Consider the following 23,662-nt stretch of genomic DNA (forward strand, 5'->3'; position numbering starts at 1 on the left):
ATGAACTATGACCCAAACCGGATATTCGGTCTCTTTTCTCGGCATCCAACATGGTAATATTTCATTTCACAATCTGCCATAAAAATGGCATACATGATATATAATTAAATACCTTTTTTTAAGTTTTGATGGAATGAAATTTGCCCTTGATATTATTTTAATCGTTTGGAATCTGTAGATTATGATAACACGTAATAGAAATAGGAAAATTATGGATAGAAATCCCGATCAATTATCGCCTGTTCGAGTTCTGCGACGGCGCCCATTGCATCGTGCCCATTCGGGCCACGCATTGGTTACCGATACTGAGAACGTGTGCTGGGACCATGACCGTCCATGGTCATGGACTGAGCGTTGCGTGTGCAGATGTGTGTTGGTGAGAAGGGCCGTGGGCTAACGTAGCCTGGAGGCTCTTAAGTCTTAGATAGTGAAAATCATTTACTTACAATATGCTTACTCTCCAAAGACAGAGCCAGGGATTCAGAGTCAGACTACACGTAGGATATGGGGGGGGGGGGTGTCCGAACATGATGTAACGAAAATGAAGTCTTCTTTTTTGTCTTTGGATTAAACAAAAACTGTGCATTGATTCAGATTAGTGCTAATCATCATCAATCATGTCAATATTAGACAGCTGGCAGCTGTCTGTTTCGAGGAGTTTTTTAACATTTTTTAAAAATTTCTCGTACACAGACGGCTCGCTATCGTGCAGCCACCATTTGGGGACTTGCAATGCAAAATCCCCCCGTCAGGGCTCTTCAATTTTTGTCTTTAATGAATAAAAAAATTGACAATTATAGCGACCAAAATGCAAATTAATATTCCCTCTTTGCATTAATTGCCAAAAAATGGAGAAAAATCAAGTTAAAAGGAACAAAAACAGTGACTTACCTCGGCTGTCACGCAAATTCACTTCCCCGTTTTGTCCAATCTTAAGTACATAAACATATGGCCATTGAGTCCCCTGTACAGATCGCGCTAGAACTTCGGTCTCTGTATTTGGTGAGTGAAGCCAACGGAGTTCAGCTGAACAACCAACATAACAGAGACCGAAGCTTTTGGTCTACATCAATATTTGTTCTCTATAAATGTTGTCTAACATTTTGTGCTAAAACATTAAGAGATTTGAATTGTGAACTTTTTCAATTGGCTGTTTAAAATCGACTGTCCGGATACACAATCTGTCCAGACACTTGGGTATACTGCCAAAAAACCTTAAACTTTCCCACCAAGATTTCTACTTCTAAATTTGTTTGTAGGAAGATCTAATTGTTAGCCCGAAAATACATGGGATACAACTTTTTTCCGACATTTCTATGATATTGATTTCATTTTCAAACAAGAATTCATTCAAAAATGAGAAAAAATTTATGAAAAGATGGAAAACTTACCACCGTGTTTACGTCGCCATCTTGATTTGATTTTCTTTCGCTTGGTGACAGCACGCAAACCGCGCGATTTGCTCCATCTAGATTTATTTTGTCATTCTATCAACAAGTGAGTAATGTCCCTTCTTGCTCTCTAACTGGATCTGGACAAGACTCGAACATAAGACAGTTTCTGCATTGACACAACATCGCACAATACCTCTTGCATCATCACGATAATGCTTCAATTTTCTGTAAAATTCCACAAAAAGTTTCAAATGTAGAAAAATATTGAATTTTAAGAATTTCTTAAAATGGCATCGAAATGCAGCCTTTCTCATAAAAAATCCTAGATTTGTGTGTGTGAATGGGTGCACAGATATTTGGAAAAAAAAATTATTAATCTGCAAATAGCTGGATGAGGATTTTTCTTAAAGGTCAAGTCCACCTCAGAAAAATGTTGATTTGAATCAATAGAGAAAAATCAGACAAGCACAATGCTGAAGATTTCATCAAAATCGGATGTAAAATAAGAAAGTTATGACATTTCAAAGTTTCGCTTATTTTTAACAAAATAGTTATATGAACGAGCCAGTTACATCCAAATGAGAGAGTTGATGATGTCACTCACTCACTATTTCTTTTGTTTTTTATTGTTTGAATTATACAATATTTCAATTTTTATGAATATGATGATTAGGACCTCCTTGCCTGAAGCACAAAATGTTAAAATAATGGAATTCCACGTGTTCAGGGAGGAATGAAACTTCATTTCACATGACAATGACGAGAAAATCAAAATATTTCATATTTCAAACAATAAAAAACAAAAGAAATAGTGAGTGAATGACATCATCGACTCTCTCATTTGGATGTTGCTGGCTCGTTCATATAACTGTTTTTGTGAAATGAAGCGAAATTTTGAAATGTCATAACTTTCTTATTTTACATCCGATTTTGATGAAATTTTCAGTGTTATGCTTGTTGAATTTTTCTCTTTTTATTCAAATCAAGATTTTGTTGGGGTGGACTTGTCCTTTAAGTATTTTTCTCAATTTCTTATGAGATTTTTGGCACTATTATATACCCAGTTGTTGTGTGTCGGGACAGGTTGTGTGTACGGATGATTAAGTCATTTGGAAAAATTTACAAGCGAAGTTTCATCAATTTTTAGTACAAAATGTTAGGAAATATAAAGAACAAACTTGAAGATGATTACAACTACTGAATTCATACATTTAGTGTAATCCAAAGACAAAAGAGATAGCTTAAAAATATAATGTGTCCGGACACCCGACCCCCCATCCTATAAGCACATCAACTGAAAATTTTGCTGGAATTTTTAAAGATATTCATGTTTTAGTCTTAGATCTGGGTTAAATTTTAGTTGTGCATGAGGCTTCCCTTTGTACAGTTTGATAGGCTATGACTGGTCAAAAAAAAAATTTGCCGAGTTAAGGAGTGTAAGAAACAAGGGTTCTAGACAAATTTCTTGTTTTCGGTCCTCGCCAAACTGCCAATTTACAAAATTAAATTTGCTACTTTTTTTATTTTTTGCCTGTTGCATTCTCAAATAGTATTGATGCAAAGGTTTTTTAAAGACTTAAATAAGTCTCCACAACTCTTAAAGGGACCTACCATTGACAAATCATGGGGAAATTGAATCAATACGAAATTTGCAAAAGACCACTTAATTTGCATCTGTCCGTCATGAGAGCCTGTCGGACTAATGCAATAAAAGTTCAAATAGCAGAAATTTGACCAAATTGACCCCCAGGCAGTCTGCTCTTCCATATCATAAGCCGTTTTCTCTTAGAGCAAAATTTGAAACGGGGCAATAATCGTGGCACTTGTAACAGACTATCCTAGAAAGTAAGCCTAGTGAAAGATTTAAATCCCTTATCTGTTCTGAAATGCCCTTGATTTCCCCATGATTTGTCAATTGTAGAATGCTTTAAAAATAACATGTTACTCTGCTATTATACACATTTGGGTGCTTCGTGAATTGGTTTCTTCAAATCATGTTTTATTTTAGTATATTTTTTTCTTCAACCCATCAGTGACATAAATTTCTCTCTTCATAATGCCTTTTGATATATGAAATACAGCAGATTGCACAATTTGACTCTGAAAGATAAAAAAATACTTCACACCATTGGGGAGGGGAACACCCTCTCTCCTACCCTCAATCTGCTCATTCTGGCTTGGTCGCTTCACTCCCTCGCATAATTTGTAGATGTAATATATCATGATTTTTTTTTTGGGGGGGGGGAAGTGGGCTGACTACATCTCTGAAAAATCTTAACAACATTTGAGCATAATGAAATTTACAAACATAAACTTCTTAGTTTGTCTTGAAGATGAATTTCTTATAAAAAAAAATGGCCTGCCATTTTCATGATTTTCCCCATGTCTTCACCAACCCTTTCATTGTATGCATGATCTTTCCATCAATTTGGCAGATTTTAGTCAACTTTGTGTGTATAAGAAATCTTTTATAACTTTTTTTATAAATGTGCATAAAAATGTTGTCATCCCATATATCCAAGACTTCTTATTATAAAAACAAAATATTAACTGTCATTTGACAGGTAACTTAAATGTATTTTTTGTGCAGAGAAACCCTTCCAAATGAACTATGAAGACAAGATATGATCCTAGTAAAGGAAGATTCACGTTTTTAAAGTGGCACCTCTCCTGATAATTGTGCTGCGTGTCTGCATACTCCTTGATTATATGATGGGAGTGGGACCAAAAGCTATGTACAGTCAAAGTTATGAAATCTTGGTGGTAAATAGGGCCAACTGGAAAGATCAAAGCCAGTAACCTAGAAGAAAATAATGGCCCTAGTCATCTTTTTTTTTTAGACTGGTGACTGTTTTTTTTTTCAGCAAAGACCGATGGGCCACTTAAATAGAGGATTTATACAAGAGCAATTATTATCCCAAAGACTGAATTATTGACATTGTTTATCTAGATGTATGTATCAATCTTTTTTCACATGATCCTGTAGGGTCTATTTTAAAACCTTGATCAACTGACGAGAATTATGAAAATAACGTGTGAAGCAGGATTTCTCAATTGTCTTGCTTGAATGTATTGGCCTGAAACTTTATCTGTTTGCGACCAATGAACGTAAAGGGTGTTGACTATATTACAGTGTAATTGTTACCAAACCAACAGAAAAATCATAATGTCAAATTAACTTCCCTAGTTCCTTACACAAGTAGATATTCAAAGGTGATCTTTCAAAACATGTTTGTGATAAAAATTTTGCTATAAGTCGTCTGCTAAATCCTATTGCTGCAAGGGACCAGTAATTATTCTTTTTTGTAGTAATGATTTTGATTATAAATTGTGGGAAGTATTTTCAACACCCTTAAAGATATTTTTAAACGACTTTTGTTTCGTCTTTTTCCCTTTTTCAGACTCAAAAGCGTCGAAACAACGGACGCAGCAAGAAGGGGCGAGGCCATGTTAGGCCCGTCCGCTGCACCAACTGTGCCCGCTGTGTGCCTAAGGACAAGGCCATCAAGAAGTTTGTTATCAGGAACATCGTTGAGGCTGCAGCCATCCGTGACATCCAGGATGCTAGCGTCTATGAAGGTAAAAAAGCAGACCTTCACAGTATCTAAGACCCCCATCTCATAACTTTCCTAAAACTAGTTTTGTGGAAACCAGTTAAGTGGAAACGAGTTTGACGTGTAATGGGAACGCTGGAAGCAGTCTTAGAAACGATCTTCCAAACTGATTTGGAAAACTACCTCATGATGTAGTTTTGAAGACTGCGTCACCATGATAAACCAGTTTAAATTTAGGTAAAGACACAATTGTTCTTTGGGAAGCCATTTTCGCACTCCAGGTAATGTATGTAGAATGCATTCACTGTGGTGACGCCACAGAGTGTTCCCATAGCAACAAGACCGTTTTACATGAAATGATATTGAAAACCAATTCAGGAGATGGTGATGAGAGTGCTTGAAAAGCGATCTTGTAAACTGGTTTCCTAAATTGGTTTAATTAAGAGAAACCAGGTTAAATAAATAAACTGACAGCAGGGTCTAGTTGGGCAGTGTTCATCTTGACTAAGATCTTTAGCTCAGAGGGGAAGGGTGTAAGTCGAAGTTTGAATGTTATCAGAACTGAAGACTTAGAATAGTCAGACAAACAAAACATTGCAAATTTGATCAAAATCGGACAAGAAATAACAAAGTTATGGTATTTTAAAGATTTGCATTATTCCAGTGAAACAGTTCTAGACATGTCTTCTTGAGTATTCAATGAGCAAACTGATGTCATATCCCCACCTGTTCTTTTGTATTTTATTATATCAAGTAAGGTTTATTCAATATTTTTTCCTCCAAGAATTAAAGATATATTGACAACTGCTTCAGTGCATAAGATATTTACTGTGATGCAACTTCACATGAGGGGAGACAAAACATTCACACATGTATGAAAAAATAAAAACAATTGTGATTTGAAGTAATAACATAAAAAGGAAAGTAGGGATGTGATATCATCAGTCCACCTAATGAATATTCATGACTTGCATATAACTGTTTTCATAATATATTGCTAAACTTTAAAATTTGATAACAGATTTTCATGGAATTTTCTGCATTTTGCTCATCCTTTTAACACAAGATCTTCGAAATTTGTGATCCTACTGGTACATCAATAATTCAAAGAGAAGGTGCATACCGGTATATCATTTAACTTCTGCCAAATTGATTAAATGAAATACAGTATTGTGGCTAGCATGGTCAAGATTAATATACTATTATTTTTCATCCTTTGTTTCAGTGTATGCTCTGCCCAAGCTTTATGCTAAGCTTCACTACTGCGTGAGCTGTGCCATCCATTCCAAAGTTGTCCGTAATCGTTCCAGGGAAGCACGTCGAGACAGGACCCCACCCCCAAGATTCCGACCAGTAATGGTAAGTCATAGCAGCTAAATAATCAAACATCAGAAAATAGGGATCAATCATCATGAGCTGCATTTCAATTTGAACTTGTTAAAGAAAATCCCATCTGAATATGTTGCATGATTGTAACATATGATACCATCTTCCTCTATTGATTCAAATCAACATTTTTCTGAGGTGGACTTGACCTTTAATTTTAATGTGCTTTAGGGCAATTCCATAAAATATGTACGTCCGACCCCATGTACGTGAGACCTTCATAAAGTTTTCTGTCTCTGATATCTTGTTATTTTGACATTCTGTAATGCTCTCAAATGATCATGACTTGGTCAGTTTATGAAATGAAGTAAAACTTGAGAAAAAATGGGGGTCAGATGTACAAAAGGGTTATTATACGGCATTGCCCTTTAAACACGAACAGTGTGATAAACAATGCAAGTTACCATGATAGGAATGCTCATGCATTTCTAGGATTTTCACTTTATGATTCTTATGTAGAATAGAATGGAAGAGTGACCAACACTTTGGGGGTATAAAACTTAAAGCGGCTTTCAAATTCATTGTTATTCACAATATTACATAAACACCTCTTGAAAAACTGGAACATGTATGTGCCTAAGTGTAGAGCCGAAAGATTTTCTAATGTAGAAAATTTCAAAGCCCATCTAAAGCTTTGGTGAGGGGTCAGTAATGTTAATTCGTTTTAACCCTATCTAGGCCGGGGGGGGGGGGCCTCGGAGGCCCCCCCCTCAACAAATCGCGCGATATTTTTGCCGTGCAAAATTTTTTGACCGCGCCGCTCGCTGACTTTTTACTTTCAAGTCTTGCGCAACTTTTGAGACCAATTTTGCGTCACCCGGGTACGTGGTTCCGAAATTACGCAACATTATGTAAGTGCATGTCAGACCAAAAATTGCTCAAAAACGTGATTTTGTGTACAAAGTCAATGCAAATTGTGTTTTCAACCAAAATTCATAAATGCATGATTATTTTTAGTTTTGCTGGTCTAAATTTATTTATTTTATGCTTTTTATGATCACAGAAGAGTCCCCAACAAATTTCATTGAAAAAACAATGAAAAACAAAAGGTCAAAAAACAAAGAAATACATAAGAAATTGCAAAAAACAATATAATACATAAGAAAATGATTTGATATCGCAATTTTTTCATGTACACTTGCTAAGAACACCACAAAGAGTTTCTATACCAAAAATTAGTACATTTGGAGCTTTATTTAGGGAGTTAGAGGAAAAAGAATGATTTCGCATACTAATTACGCATAAATTAGCATAATCACTTAATAGCAATTTGCATGAAAAAAATTACTATACAATCTTGTAGATTATGTCCCAGGCAACCCGCGTGCCAATTTTCGGCGCAATCGCGCGGTCGACGGCCGAGATCTTAAGGGGGGGCCTGGGAGGCCCCCCCCCCCCCGGCCATATGAACTCCCAAAATACCCCGGCCTAGATAGGGTTAAGAGTGTCATCTGACGTATCAATATTCCAAAAATGCGAAATGTGTTTTCAGCTGTTCAAATTTGAATTTGACTCTTTTTTTTCATCAGTTAGGGTTTGAATACGGCAATTATCACCCTCATCAATTTTTTTATTATTTGTAATGGCCATTAGAACACTTAAAACATTGGTAGTAATTGGATATTAAGAAAGCTATTGGCAAAGATCATATTTTTACATCTTCAGCCCATTCAATACTTGAGAAGTGTTTTATGTATTTTATTTTGATCGGACACCTGATGAAATTATATTTTTATGTAAAACCAGTAAATTTGTCAAATGAAACACTTTGTTCATTCATATCATTGACATCACAACCATTTTAGGACATGCACATTCACATAACTAGTAGTTGACTGGAATAGACTGATTAGTGACATGCATTTTCGGGGGATTTACCAAAACTTTAGATAGGCTTTTGAAGTTCCTCAAATGATATTTAACCTTCTTTGGTAATTTGTACCATCTTCATAATTTCCAAAGGATATTTATTATTATTGTCTTCTTTACTCTTCTCCAGGCCTCTGGTCAGAACAGGCAAGGAGGAGGTGGCGGCGGTAGTGGCGGCGGCGGAGGAGGCGGCGGCGGTGGAGCAGGTGGCGGTGGTGGAGGTGGAGCTGGACGCTCTTAGACCAAACACTTTCCTGAATCACACCGAGGCACTCGCATCATATCCCAACAATATCATTTGGATAGCGAAGTTATCACAAAGGACATTGTATTTGCATATTGTTCATACTTATGTGTTTTGTGAGGATGATGATTGGTGAAATAAAACATCACACCAGCAACAACAAAAATTTAATATAGTTTACACATTTTTTTTATTACCTGTTGTGCAGTAGTTTAGATTTTTGGCAAAATGAAGTCATGTGAGTGGGCTAATCATGTAGAATGCAAGTTGTGTTTAAAGGTGCTAACATTTACATTTGTTATTTAGCTCACTTTTTAAAATATACACAAAGCCAGAGACAAGTCAGAATTTATCTTTCTGCTTTCTAAATTCCATTGGAATCCAGTAGATAAATAGATGTCAGAAACTGGAAAGTACATTAGCGGATTTACAATTTTTCATGTTCCCAAAACTCAGACCGGACCCAAAATGAAAATTAGGCTTTCTTGTGAAAGTGAAATGGACAAATTATATGCCACTCAAAAACTTGTAAACTACTAAACATAGCAATGCAATCTTCATTCATTTTCACTGCTTACCAACTGAGCCTTTTGCTTAAGAAAAGCTCTAATTTATTGGGCTTCAAAAACATGCTTTCTTGTCCTTTTCACTGGCTTCAAGACTGTGATATGTGTTAGAAGTGCTGTGATTCCACAGGTTTGTGCACAGAAAAACTAATGTGATTTTTCTGCTTTTCAGATAACTTATTTTCTTCTATCACATAGATGTGTCATAAAAATCTTTTCCTTCCACTTTGAATTGATGAAATCTGTTTTGGACTAGTTTTAGTCATATTTTATTTTGTAGTGAAGAGTTGAAGTTTTCCATCTATTTCAGCACTAAATAATTTTCAGGGCCATTTTCTTCTGAAAATTGAAAAAAAAAATCTGATTCATATCGGAAAAGCAGAAAAATCACCCATTTTTTTAATGTCCAAACCTATGTAATTGTAAAATTCTGAGGTCATATTATCTTTTTAATATATTTTATCCGAGATATAATGGATCTCAGAATACCACCCCAGGATGACGCCATGTATTGATTTACAGATTTTCGACAAAGACTTTTATAATTGAAGGGCTTTTGACAAAAGATTGTTTTTATAAGTCTCAAAAAGTGAATTCTGTGAAAAATTGCACCGAGATGTCTTACTGAATGTAAAAAAACCACAAAATCCAAAATCATACTAAAAAATAAAAATAGCCAATTAAGTTTTTTTCCTTAAAATTTATAAAGCCCTGACAATTAACCCTTGGCTGAAAAAAGGACAATTCTTTTTTCCTTTATATTTTTTATTCATTATTATTTTTAGGACGGGGAGGGTTATGGGAGGGATTAAGATTCTAACACCAAACTTGATATCCTGAACCCCTGAGAGATTGCTTGTGTGAATGGGAATATTGCACACAGATTTTTAACATACTGTGGTTCTTCGGTTCAGTAGAGATTTAACCCCAGCTTCCAACGCATTCCTGGAAATCCCTTTTTGTCTCGCCCACCAGAGGTGAAGGCAAGACTTGGGGATCCAAATGTCGTCCGTCCGTCTCAAACCTGTAATGACACATAACTCCCAAACCGTAAGTCGCTTTTCAACCAAACTTGGATGGTAGATGGACTTGGGGGACCTGCATGTTATGCTGCAGTCGGAGGTCACATGGTAAGGTCTAAGGTCGTTTTCAGGTCAACGTTAAAGTTTACATGCAAGACTCTTATGACACTCCGCAACCGTAAGTCGCTTTTCAACCAAACTTGAATGGTAGATGGACTTGGGGACCTACATGTTATGCTGCAGTCGGAGGTCACATGGTAAGGTCAAAGGTCATTTTCAGGTCAAGATTAAAGTTTACGTGCAAGGCTCTTGGGACAAGAGTTATTCCATCCCAGTCATTTCACAATGAAGTTTCTATATAATTCTCTTGCGTGCCCTCGCAAATCACAATATTTCTGGTTATTTTCATACGTGGGCGAGACACAAAATTGCTTTTGCCTTGTATTATTAGTTTTTCCAAACACCAGTATGATTTGAAGTACAGTGTACACAGGTGCACTGGCGGATCCAGGGGGGGGGCACAGCCGGCCTGTGCGCCCCCCCCCCCCCCCTTAGAAGCAAAATTAAAATTTGTAATGTTAAAATTCTGTTGAAACAGAAGTGTGCCCCCGCCCATTTGAAAGTCAAGACCTTTTTTTTGCTTGTTAAATTTTTCCTCGGAAAAATATTCCCCCACCCCCCTTTGGAACAATTTGTTAAAATTTGAAATATCTAAACAATTATAATCCAGAAAAAAATGGAAAGAAGATGGATTGGGAACAGAGAGAAATGCAGAATTCACTGAGATTGAAGATGACTGAGCACAACAATGATACACCATTTTAGAGTGGGCAATGATTTCAATATTTGTCAAAGAATGAGGGCCACATTTGGGGGCATTTTATGATTTTTTTTTAAAGGGTCACATACCGGTGACAAATATCTGATCATTGTGATAACACCTTTTATGGTGATATATTTGAAGAAGATTAAAAACCTGTTTCTTAGTTATAAAATTAAGTACTGTAGCCCAATACATGAAATTTGGAATTAAAATGTGTACTGCTATAGTAACAAATATATCTACATAACCAATTCTTAATTCGGATATCTATTTTGAAGGGGGTGGACCAGTTCGAGGAAGGGAAGTCCACCTTCCCTCAGCGTATTCTTTAACTTAAACCGAACCAACAGCCTTGTATAGCACCATCTCGAGTCCTCAACTATAGGCCTACTCCTATCTGGACAGGTTCCTCATAGTCCCAGAATGGTACATTCTCAACAGTGTATTGACCGAAACCCACCAATTCACTATACCGCAAATCTGCAACAAATTCAAGAACCTTCCCTTTCCCCAAAAAATATTTTCTCTGAAGAAATAGAATTAGAAGTTAATTTGTATTAGTGATATATTAAAGACATTGTTATCTCAGAGGTCATGACAGCACACAGTGGGGGAGAGGCAGTTGCCCCCCCGCCCATAAGTTTTGAAAACTTAAAAAAAATTACTGAACTTGTCACAAACATCACCAACAGTATGCACGAAATTTTTATATTTCACTTTACAAAGTGCAAAAGTGCCCCAATGACAATCTAGGTCGATTCACTCCCTCGTTTTTAAATTTCAATAATAAAAAAAAGAGTTTACGCGTCCTGTCCCAGAGCAAAAGGTATACATGTAGTTATAACGAGTTTGCTTCTCCTTTAAACTGTTATGATTTTGTGCCGTCACATGAACGTCACAGGATTTTTATGACTATTATACAGTGCGTATCAAAAAAACGGGACAGTTTTGAAAAGTCTATAAAAAAATTATTTCAAATTATTATATCTATTATTTTGATGTTAATAGATACTCTGATATCTTATCTTTGAAATGCAATTAAAAAACATATTGTTCATGCTTGAGCAAACAGACGCTTTGGTCGGGGGTTAAAAAACAGGCTTGTGCCAAAATGGCAGAAATTAGAAATTTGATGAGTAGACCTTGGGCCAATCAGCAGACTTCCTAATAAACTTTTCATTATCTTTGCCATAATTTTCAAATTATGCTGTCAAATTTGATTTAAAAATTTATTTACCTGAATCATTTTGTTTTTCATTTAAACTTATTTTACCTTTGAATTTTCCTTCATTAGTAAGAAGACTTTTTGTCAACTCAAGTAAGAAGATTTGCATTATTAATTGGGAGAATTTGTAATCATTCAAATCCTTTTATTATGTGAAACAAATTGTATTATGGTATACCTATAAAAGACATGAATCCTATTTTCAAGGGATTATTGAATCCTTCAGGAAAGGATTCATGTCTTTCAATGGCAATGGTGTAGCATATTGAGTCGATTTTAAAGGAGCGAGATATTGCAGAAAAATGTATTAAAAAGTTGTGAAGCGAGCAAGCAAAAAAATTCCACCTTTTTATTAAAATATCCAACTTTGTGATTTGACATGATTTGACATATAATTCAGACAATGTTATCATATTTCACTTTCTATGTTTTCTGTTATCTTCCTTTCCACTCTTTTTCTTGGTCATGATTTTTTCTTTTTTTTTGGGGGGGGGGACCCCGACCCCCAACCCATCAGTATGCCATTGTTCAAAGGCACCATAACCTTTGTAGCACACAATGAAATGATTTAAAAAAGAATACACACTCTCCCACACTTTGGTTAAAAAAAAATTGTTCTTGCCTAAAGAAGGAATATTCAAAGCTGAAAGAGAACATACTAAAAAGGAACAACAACAGAACTATTCAAGCAAATATGTACATTTTGAAACGAATTTTGACCGCATAATTCGAAAATTATATGGCAAAGATAATGAAAAGGTTAAGAGGAAGTCTGCTGATTAACAAGAAGTCCGACCATCTTATTTATAATTTTATGCCATCTTGGCGCAAGCCTCCTTTTAACCCCAGACAAAAACATTCCGTGTTCTCTCAAGCATAAATGAAACTAAATTATTTTAATTGCATTTGAAGAATAAGACCTTAGAGCACCTATTGACACCAAAATATAGAGATCATAGTTTGAAACAAAAAATTTATAGACTTTTCAAATCTGTCCCGTTTGTTTTATACGCACTGTATACTGTATATATACAGTGCGTATCAAAAAAGCGGGACAGATTTGAAAAGTCTGTAAAAAAAATTGTTTCAAATTATGATCTCTAGTGTCAATACGTGCTCTGGAGTCTTATCCTTCGAATGCTATTAAAACAATTTAGTTTCGCTCATGCTTGAGCGAACACGGAATGTTTATGTCTGGGGTTAAAAAGGAGGCTTGCGCCAAAATGGCAAAAATAATCAATATGATGGTCGGACTTCTTGCTAATCAGCAGACTTCCTCTTAACCTTTTCATTATCTTTGCCATGATTTTCGAATTATGCGGTCAAAATTCATTTTCAAATCTACTTATTTGCTCGAAAAGTTCTGTTGTTCCTTTTTTATATGTTCTCTTTTAGCTTTGAATATTCCTTCTTTAGGCAAGAACATTTTTTTTAAACCAAAGTATGGGAGAGCGCGTTTTTTTTTCAAAGTCTTTCATTGTGTGCTACAAAGGTTGTGGTGCCTTTGAACAGTGGCATACTGATGAGTGGGGGCTCGAGGTGCCCCCCCCCCAAAAAAAAAAAAAAAAATCATGACCAATGAAATAGAAAAGGAAAATAACAGAAAACATAAAAAGTGAAATATGATATCATTTTCTGAATATTATGTCAAAATCACAAAATTGAATATTTTAATAAAAAAGTGGAACTTTTTGCTTGCTCGCTTCACAACTTTTTAATACATTTTACCCGATCTGCCATATCTTGCTCCTTCAAACTTGACTCAATACACCATTAACATTGAAAGAAATGAATCCCTTCCTGTTTGTCCTGTCAAGCACACAATTAAACTTGGTGAAGGATTCAGTAACCCCTTGAAAATAATATTCATGTCTTTTATAGGTACCATCACATATTTTTTTTCACATAATAAAAGGATTTGAATAATTACAAATTCTCCCAATTAATAATGAAAATCTTCTTACTTGGGTTGTCAAAAATTCTTCTTTTCTTACTTAATATGAAGGAGAATTCAAAGGTAAAAGAAGTTAAAATGGAAAACAATATAATTCAGGTAAATGAATAAATTTGTAAATGAACTGCATTATTCGAAAATTATGGCAAAGATAATGATAAAATCAAGAGGAAGTCTGCTGATTAGCCAAAAGTCTAATCATCAAATTTCTAATTTCTGCCATTTTTGCGCAAGCCTCTTTTTGAATCCCCGAAAAAAACGTCCCGTGTTCGCTCAAGCATGAACAAAATTTATTTCTTTAAATGTCATTTCAAAGATAAGATCTCAGCATCTATTGACATCAAAATATAGATATAATAATTTGAAACAATTGTTTTACAGACTTTTCAAAACTGTCCTTTTTTTATACGCACTGTATATATACATATATATATGTATATATTATAATCATTTATATTTTTGAATAATTTTTAATATATCAATATGAAACGGGAACATTTTAAGAACTGTTTCTAGGAAGTTAATGTTGTTATGACTGTATTTATTTGATTTATATTTTGTTGAAAATGAAATAAATGAAATCAAATGAAATGTAGAGAGTCCATATCTTACTAATCAAAATACGAGCGCATAGCGCGAGCTGAAAAATGTTTATATTCAGACCTCAAAACGGGACATTTCAATCAACTTTATAATTATGTACAGGATACCTATCTAAATCAACTATCAATGCAAGGCAAGCGCGAAGCGCGAGCTGAAGTTTTGTATATTCTGAACTGAAAACGGGACATTCTATGCACTTTTTATCAACTTTGAACTGGAAAGTATCCAACTACAAAATTGAAGCGAGCACAAAATTTTTGATATTCTCACGTGAAAACTGGACATTATAATAACTTTTTCAACCATGATCTAGATCACGGTTATCTACCTAACCACTATGCAAGCGCGAGCTGAAAATTTTAAAGACGAAGTCTTAGCTGAAATATTTGCTATTTTGACCAGACTAACAGCTGGACATTCGAAGCACTTTTAACCTTTTGAGGTGGGTAATATCTAACTAACAATTGATGCGAAGCGCAAGCTGAAAAGTTTTGCTATGCCTAAATGAAAAAAAAAGGATTCTAATGACCGTTTGAAATCATAAACAGGATAGGTTAAAAACTAAACATTTTCATGAAGTGCAAACTGTAGGCTCAAAATTGATTTTGATTTTCCTTTACACGATTAGTGGTCATCCGAGGGTTTCACAATTTTGTTTAAAAAAATGAATAAAATCTCTTCCATCATCATTCGTCCTTTTCACCCGTTTCCTTTCCATTTCAAGTTCACATCTATTTCCCCTCTCTTTGAGTCCAACCAATATTGGGCATTTATTTTGGCCATTTTTATTTATCTAGTGTGATGAAAATTTTGCCCGTTCTAAAGTAATTTCTGCTACCTTACAGGACATTATTCTTCCCGCATTTGGTAATACTGCCTCATATTGGTTTGACACAGTAGCGTAAGCAGGGGGGGGGGGGGGGGGTTACAGGGGTTCAACCCCCTCCCCTATTTTTTTATACTCAACCCCCTTTTTTGAACACCTTTTATGCATGTCATTTTTTCCTTGAGATACCAAACGACGCTAAGTTTGTGATAAAGACCTTTTTTGTTATGAACATTTCATTCAGCTTGACCCCCCTTTAAAAAAATCCTGCGTAAGCTGGCACATACCCTCGCGCTAGTTAAAATTTTACCCAATATTTTTTAAAATTTTGTTTTTTTAATGTGTTTCACTTTCCCTTCTATCCCTTTTCCCTTTCTCTGTTTTTCTTTAATTTCATCTCTCTTTCCTTTGTTTTCTCTTTTCCCATCTTTTTTCCATTTCCTTTCTTTTCCCCTATCCATTTTCATATTTTCCATCTCCTTTTATCTTCATCAACTTTTTTTCTCTCTCAACTTTTCCTTCCCCTAGCTTCTCTCTACCCATCCCCCTCCCTTTCTTCTCCCTTCCCTTTTATCTCTCCCTCCTTTCTCTTTCCTTCCTCTCTTTATTCCCCTTTCCCCTTGATTTCTCTTCCTTTCCCTCTTTTTCCCTTCTTCTTTTCGCTCTTCCTCCTTCTTCCTTCTTTTTCAATCCTCATTACCTTTCTTTTCCTTTTCGTTTTCTTTCCTCTTCCCTTTCCTTTTCGCATCTTCTTTTTATTTCCCTTTTTCTTCCCCTTCTCACTTTTTTCATTTTTTAAAATATTTTCAAAATAATCATTATTACTGTTTTTTTTTATTTGGAGGGGGGCAAGGCCCCTTCGCCCCCCCCCCTTAATCCGCGGCTGGGTGGGCGTGTCGTTGTCAAATGATGACATGTTCGTTCCTTTCATAATTTTGGAAAAACTGCTCGTAACTTTATGTAACATAGCGCCATCTCAATCTCAAGCGAACTAAATAGCATACTACTGGTGACAAATAACCATAGAGTTGAAATCACAATACGATACCACCACGCTTTCTGGCTTCAATTTCTCATAAACGCATAACTCCAATCTTCAGAAACGGAGCGGGCGACGTTGTAGACTGCGAGCGAGGTGGCTTGATAGACCTAATGCAGTCACTTTGGGGGTAGTATAGGTACCGACCGGTACTGGCAGAAACCATACACCCGAAATGTAAAACGTATCAGGAAGTTTCCTCGTAATGTGTTCATTGCTGGGAACAAACGTCTAGTCTCAGGAAACAAATATCAGTCTGCAAGGGACTTCAAAAACTTGACTATTTTCAATAACTTTTCAGAAACTTTACAACTTACTAGTTACTGGATAACGTAACAGTTAGAGGAGCCTAAATCTTGGCATAAGTTTATAAACTTTGTCGTTTGAGTTCGAGAGCTGAATTCAGCGATCGCAGTATGTCACGTAAAGTGGATGCGGTTAAGGTGATTGTGGCTTTCGGCCTAATGCTGGTCGCGTGGCCCGCCGTCGCATCGGGGGAGGCGGTGGCTCTGAATGCTGATCGAGGTAAATGTTATGTATTTTTATTATTTCCTCTCTTTCCACCGGAGAGCAATACTTTTTTTCTTCAAAATTCAAGGAAATTTTGATAATAACGTTATTAAACAGTACAGAGTGACAAATTTGTAAAAGGGAAGTTCACCCTGACAAAAAGTTGTTAGTAAAATTATCTGATAATTTTGAGGAAAATCAATCAAATGAATACTTCTAATATAGATCTATATTAAAAAAAATATGATTAGAATTTTTTTTTCTGAATTATTTGCGACGTCATATGCGATTAGCTCCCCTTTAAATCATGTAGTCGAAAGAATCAATTGAATGTAATTTTTTCTCAAAAAAATGAAAATGGTTTTGATTGCACCTTCAGTATGTAAATCACTTCACACCCATTCTTGAAAGAAAAGAAAAGAATGGCAGTCATCCGGAATCATTATAAATTTTATATTACATAACACATATATAGGGTATCTGCTTGTATATGATGTCACAAAAACTTCATTTTTCTCAATCTTTATCGGGTTTTCATCAAACTTTCAGCAATATTTATTTTTTAAAAACATTTTTGGGGTATTTTTAAAACAAACTTTTCTTGAGGACAAAGTTCCACTTTGATTAAAATTTCGATCACTTAGATGGAAACAAAGCTAAATCATGAATGCTTTAACATTAAGCCTTATTTAGACTAGTCAGAGTGTGATGATGGTATTACTTATTAGGGCTTATTTCTTTGTGACCCATTTCCTTCAGAAACCAGAACAAAATGATGAGGTTACCCAATATATGGCAATATATGAAATATGTTATCCAGAAGTTTTGATTCTTTTTAAAAGTATGTCTCTAGAAGAAATTGATCTGAAGGAAAATTGAATTTTAAGTAGGCCTATTCAGTTAAGTAAAATATACCTCTAAAAGTTGAATCTGTTGTCTAGTTGCTATAGAATACTAAGTGTAGTTCTTGTTTGGTCTTGATGTGGAGTAGGTGTATGTATTATTCCTGGTACACAATGTTCAGTGCAATACCTCCTTGGTTTGAGCTGGCTTTAAAAGAGAAAAAAAAGTTACACTCTGGCCACTGGCTAGCTGTATATTTGTTTTAGTTTAAAACATGGATTTAAATATATAGCTAAAGATTAAACTCCAAATCTGTTTAGATTTAAAGTTTTAACCTTTAGGATAAACAAATGAATACAATGTTCTGCTGGTCACAATTCACCGCCAATGTGGATTTATTTTGAATCTTTGAAATTTAGAGTAGCCTATATGAAAGGGAGAAAGATGTGAGGAAAGGAAGAGAGACAGTGAGATAGTGAGATAGAAAAGGAAGACGAGAAAAAAGAGGAGGAAAGGAAGAAACAACAAGTTAAGAGACAATATACACCACTAGATTGAGAGAAAAGAAGGGTTAAATATCACCATAACTTCCTTCTGCTGGCTGTCTGTTTCCTGGCTATATCATGTTTGAAAATATTGCCAAGGGAATCGCAACCATTTTCTGATAGCATCAACTTGATCTGTGTCCCTGGGTTAACCCAAATTAATTCCAAGAAAATAAATTGTTTTCATCCAATTTTTACAGGAAGTTCTTGAAAGGCATACAGAGTGCATGTTGGCACAGATGCCACAGATCAAAGATCAAGTATCCATATAAATCTTCTCATCGTTTTCTTTTAGTTTATTTGAGGAAAGAAATTTTTAGTTCAATACAAGTAGGCCTATTTAGTAATTAGCAAAAGTAAAAAAAAATTGTGTACACACTTGGCTGGCTTGTAACAGAATGTGCTACCATTTGAAAGTGTTAAATATCAAATTATCAAGATTATTATAAGATTAAGAGATGATAAAAATAAATATAGATCCTTATGGAAATCATTGAAGAGGGTAGAAAACAGAGACATAAGATGGGTGTTTCCCTGTGTTGATGTTCTCATAAACCCTTTATTGTAATCTCTGTTTCATGAAGTTAATTTGTTTTGGTTCAATGATGAACTAGTCTACATGTACATACATGACCTCATCTCTCCTCCACTCCCCCCCCCCACAGACAGATGTCATATCTACTCGTCTCTACCTGATGATGTATGTATACAGTGTTTAGGTGCGTTCATACTGTATGTGAACCTGGCAACCCCGGAGGTCACATGACACAGGCTTTCAATATGGCTTTCATCCAATTAGAAATCTTTTTGATCTCTTTCCAAGATGTTGAGAAGATGTTGGGTGTCTTGGAAAGCATGTGGCATGCGTGATTTAATTCAGTTGGTCGTTTGAACTTATACGTAATTTCCTTTCCCCATTGAACGTGATGTACCCATAGTCCCATACCCATTCATCCTTTTATAATATTTGTGAATACTATCGAAAAGATAGATGTGGGTCATTTATATTACTCCTGTTATTAAATTCAGAGGGGAAAAAATGGCATCAGCTTTGTTTTTATGTGGTATTGCCCCAAGCAATACTTTCACTTTATCACATGGCCATTAAATGTCAGTATTTACTCTACTATAAATGTTTTCGTTTAAAAAAAAATAATAATGTTGATATGGTTCCGATCGATTTGACATAAATTTGCACCTGCGGAATTTAAATAAAGTTCCACGAGGTATTGGATAGAGCGCCCCCTGCTCACGTTTGAGAGACATAGGGAATACAATTTTTTTGTACTCCTGAGACGCCCTCGAAATGCACCTCGAGCGGGCTTGTCAGGATAACGTACTAATACAGGGCAGGAGAGGTGGTCTTGCACAATTTCCTGGGAACTTTTCTTACCTTTCTTTTACTTTTCAAACTGACATAATTTGAACAAAGAAATTATCATATTTTGGAAAAAAAGAAAAGCATATTTATAAGGCAACAATAGTCAAAACTGACTAGTTTGCCTATTCAAAATAACAACAACAACAACAGCCCCCCCCTGGCCCACACCCCCATAAAAATATCCTGGCAATGCCCCTGTCTACACATTGGTATTAAGGCCTGTTTGGTGTAAAAATGATAAACCTGGAAAAGTGTCCTCAATCATCATTGTGTGTAAAAAAAAAGATGTAAAAAGTGATTGGAATTTGGAAAGTGACAAAAGGTACAGACTGTCATGTTTTGATAAAGATAAAGTTACCCAGTATTTTCATAACTTTTAGCATTCTACATGATAATGATGTCATATAAAATTTACATTTCTGATTTGTCACTCATATATAAGAAGCATTGACATTTAACAATTTCAACAAATTATGCAAAAATCAAAAGTTACTTTAAGGCTTAAGCCCTTTAAAGATCAGTGGAAGTGGTTGAAGTAGCTGATGCAGGAGGTCATTGACTTCTAGTGCTTAAAGTCAGTGAAGTAATGTTATGACTAGCAGCTTTGTACATGTTTGATGGAAAGGGTCAAAGTTGTTATTCTAATTGTCAAGCATAGTAGCAGAGTGATGAATGATGAGATGGAGGTCTATAGCCACTTGGTCTACTCTATAAATATCATTTGGTCCAATTCCTAGGGTGCGTTTATTCGACACTTTTTTACCCTAGAATCATGATTAGAATCATGATTCAAATCACGATTCTGCAGAATCACGATTGCGTTTAGTCGAAATTGGAAATAAACGTCTTTCAAATCACAAACATGAAACACGGAAAAAGGGGCGTTTGGAAAGACGTTTCTGTAGAATCACGAACGAAAAGGGTCGTATAAACGATATCGTGATTTGAATCATGATTCTATGACGTCATTGTGTCGTGCTTCTTCCGGGTTCGACTCAAAGGCGCGCTGTGTTTCGTGCAGGTTAATTTTCGTGTAGCAGATTGCCAGTGTACTAGTACCGGTATATGCCAATTGTCATGTGCATTTAGGAATTATCATTCTGTGTATTGTACCCCGGGGTTGTACTGTAGCGTCATTTGTATATTTCACTCAGGGTGACCAGATTTCACAAAATGAAATACGGGACAATTGACAAACGAAGATCAACAAAGAAGCCCACACAAAGTGTGGGCTTCTGAGAATCCATAGTATAATAATAAGACTTTTGAAAAAAATATAAAGAATTAGAAGGGAAGGTTAACGAAAGAATGAAGGAGAGAAAGAAAAGAGATGATTGGGAAGGAAAGAAAACAGAAAAATAACAGAAAGTTAGAATAAAAGGATGAAAGAAATAATAAGAGATAAAAAAGGTTTCCGTCATTCTTTGAAATGAACATAGAAAGAAAGAAAGGAAGGAAGGAAGGGAAGATTAATAAATGTCTCGCAAAATAAAGGAGACAAGTTGGAAAGGTGAGAAAAAGTAGGAGGAAAGAAAGAATGAAGGAAATAAACATGTTTCCTTCATTCTTTGAAAGAAAGAAACAATAGAAAGAAAATAAAAATAAGGGAAAAGAATGAGAAGGAAAAATGAAGAAAGGAATAAAGAATGGAAGGGAAGAATGAAGGGGAAGAGAACGAAAAAATAGAAAATAATGGAAGGAGAGAAAGAACGAAAAGAAACAGGAGACGAAGAGAGAAGGAAGCCAAGGTAATTATAAGGAAAGAAAGAATGAATGAAATAAAAAAGTATATTGGATAAAGAAGGAAAGAAAGAAAAATGAACAGAGAGAGAGAGAGAGAGAAAAGAAAATGTCGAGGAAAGAAAGATAGGAAATAAAGATAGATGGAACAAAAAAGGGCAAGCAGAAAAGGGAAAAGTTCAAACTTCAAGTAAACAAAAAAAATCCAATCATCTAATAAAAATCATAACTTTAATAAATGTATTTTTAAAATTTTAAACATAAAATGTTTTAGAAATGAATAAAATTTCAAAGTGAAACATATTGTCAAACTTAAAAATTAGATGAAACATCGCGGCATCGTGCACACCAAGACTCAAAACGAAAGCTGAAACTAGATCTATGAAAAGTCAATAACATTTTCCTCCGATTACATCTCCAAATCATTAAACTGAGAATCCATAGTATAATTATAAGAATTTCCCGCCGATTTTGTGATTATTTTGGTAGAAAAACTGTTTATCATGTGAGGTGTTTGCACCATTGAGAATTTGCTTCGATCCTCCATGCCTAGCTAGTAGCCTGCCACACACAGGCAGGAGGCCAGTTCGTTTGCAATGTATTAGCAAGAAATCATCGCAGAACTTGCAAAAGTTTACAGTTATCGATTTAATTGTTGTCCCTGCTTCGTCAGCTGTTGGTTATTTAATGAAAATTCGTCACTTTCAAATGTATTAACTACATTTTGTTCAATATTCTGAAATACGGGACAATCCCGGGAAATACGGGACGTCTGGTCACCCTGATTTCACTGTTTTCATCAATCATGTCTTCAAGTTCCAAAGGCACAAATTGGACTGACGACGAACTCAGGGCTCTGCTTGTGCTTTGGGCTCAGCCTGAAGCACAAGCATCCCTTACCGGGATTCACAGAAATATAAGACGATCTACGAGTCCCTTTCAGCGGCGCTTGCAAGGGAGGGATTTCAACGGAGATGTGGCACCGCCTGTCGAGACAAAATTAACAGAATTCGTGCCCAGTACTACGGCTACCGAACACCATTTTTGATGAACCGACAAGATTGAATACAAGTAAACAAAAACAATACGAGGTACAATACACGGAATTCTGGAAGTAAAAGATTTATTTTTCGGAAGCCGAGTTGCACTTGCACAAACGATCGCGCGTTAGCTCCGGTGGCAGCAAAAATCTAGCAGCCGACGTGAAGTTAGAAACACGCGCGAAAATGTTGACCTATACTTCCTGGGTCAAACTGCGCACTGTGATGCGCACTGGATCGGCCCGAATTCAGGGAGAAACAGCGTTAGAAAGATGGTCGTATAAACGCTGATTCTGTCGGATCGTGATTCATGTTGCTGTTTTGAATCATGATTCAAATCGTGATTCCAATCATGATTCTGGGTTGAGGTCGCATAAACGCAGCCCTATATCATTGGCTATAATATAATGTGGTCTAGGTCTCCTTGAAATTTGGTTATCACTTTCATACCCATTCCCTTCGGCTGTATATTGTCTCATGATGAAATGTTCTCCATCCCATGTACAATTTTGATCTAATTAGCTTTGTCCAGTTTTCTAATTACCACTAGTTGTCTGCTGAAAAGGTCTGAATGGTGGCTGTAGTGATTAATTTGTTTTAACCCCATTGCCAAAAACCCCACAAATGCTTGTAAGTATAAAGCAACCAAACTTCTTAAAACTCAAAGTTTTTTCCAAAGGACCTGGTGATGAGGACAAATATCTCTTAAAAGAGTACAAGCAGGGAACTCTGACTTTCTTGGTACAAGCACACATTATGGGAATTCCGAATTGAACCTGGGTTCTCAAACTGCTATTCCGACTAAGCTATCATATATGTCTCACGTTTGTCTTATTAGCTACCTATGTTTTAGGAGGTATTGACCAATTGAGTACTAATTACACCAACTAGTCATGACTTACAAGCATAGTTTAAGTAAAATTAAGTTCAAATTGTTAATGTGTCATAGATTGAATTATTAAACTTTAATAATAAAGCTTGTCTAAAGTTTTGGTGAAGGGTCAGTATACATGTATATACTTGAGTATCATCATAAACTACAATATTACAAAAGTGTATTTTAATTGAATGTATTTTTATTTCTTACCCAATTGAATA

General features: G+C 35.5%; 1 protein-coding gene and 1 long non-coding RNA gene across 2 annotated transcripts; one reads left to right on the forward strand and one right to left on the reverse strand.

Annotated features, from left to right (window-relative positions):
• LOC121429387 (40S ribosomal protein S26-like) lies at positions 1-8,613 on the forward strand. Its single transcript, XM_041626368.1, is given in 5 exon segments — positions 1-34; positions 37-53; positions 4,796-4,973; positions 6,174-6,307; positions 8,334-8,613. Coding segments are annotated over 5 exon segments (474 nt in total). The 3' UTR covers positions 8,445-8,613.
• On the reverse strand, positions 3,275-19,872 carry LOC121429397. Its single transcript, XR_005971926.1, has 3 exons — positions 19,668-19,872; positions 16,412-16,413; positions 3,275-3,285 (listed from the first exon to the last, which is right to left on the reverse strand). It is a non-coding gene; the product is annotated as an uncharacterized LOC121429397 (long non-coding RNA).
• Between the last annotated feature and the right edge of the window lie 3,790 nt (positions 19,873-23,662).

This window comes from Lytechinus variegatus, chromosome 1, assembly GCF_018143015.1.
Source record: "Lytechinus variegatus isolate NC3 chromosome 1, Lvar_3.0, whole genome shotgun sequence".
Classification (NCBI taxonomy): domain Eukaryota; kingdom Metazoa; phylum Echinodermata; class Echinoidea; order Temnopleuroida; family Toxopneustidae; genus Lytechinus; species Lytechinus variegatus.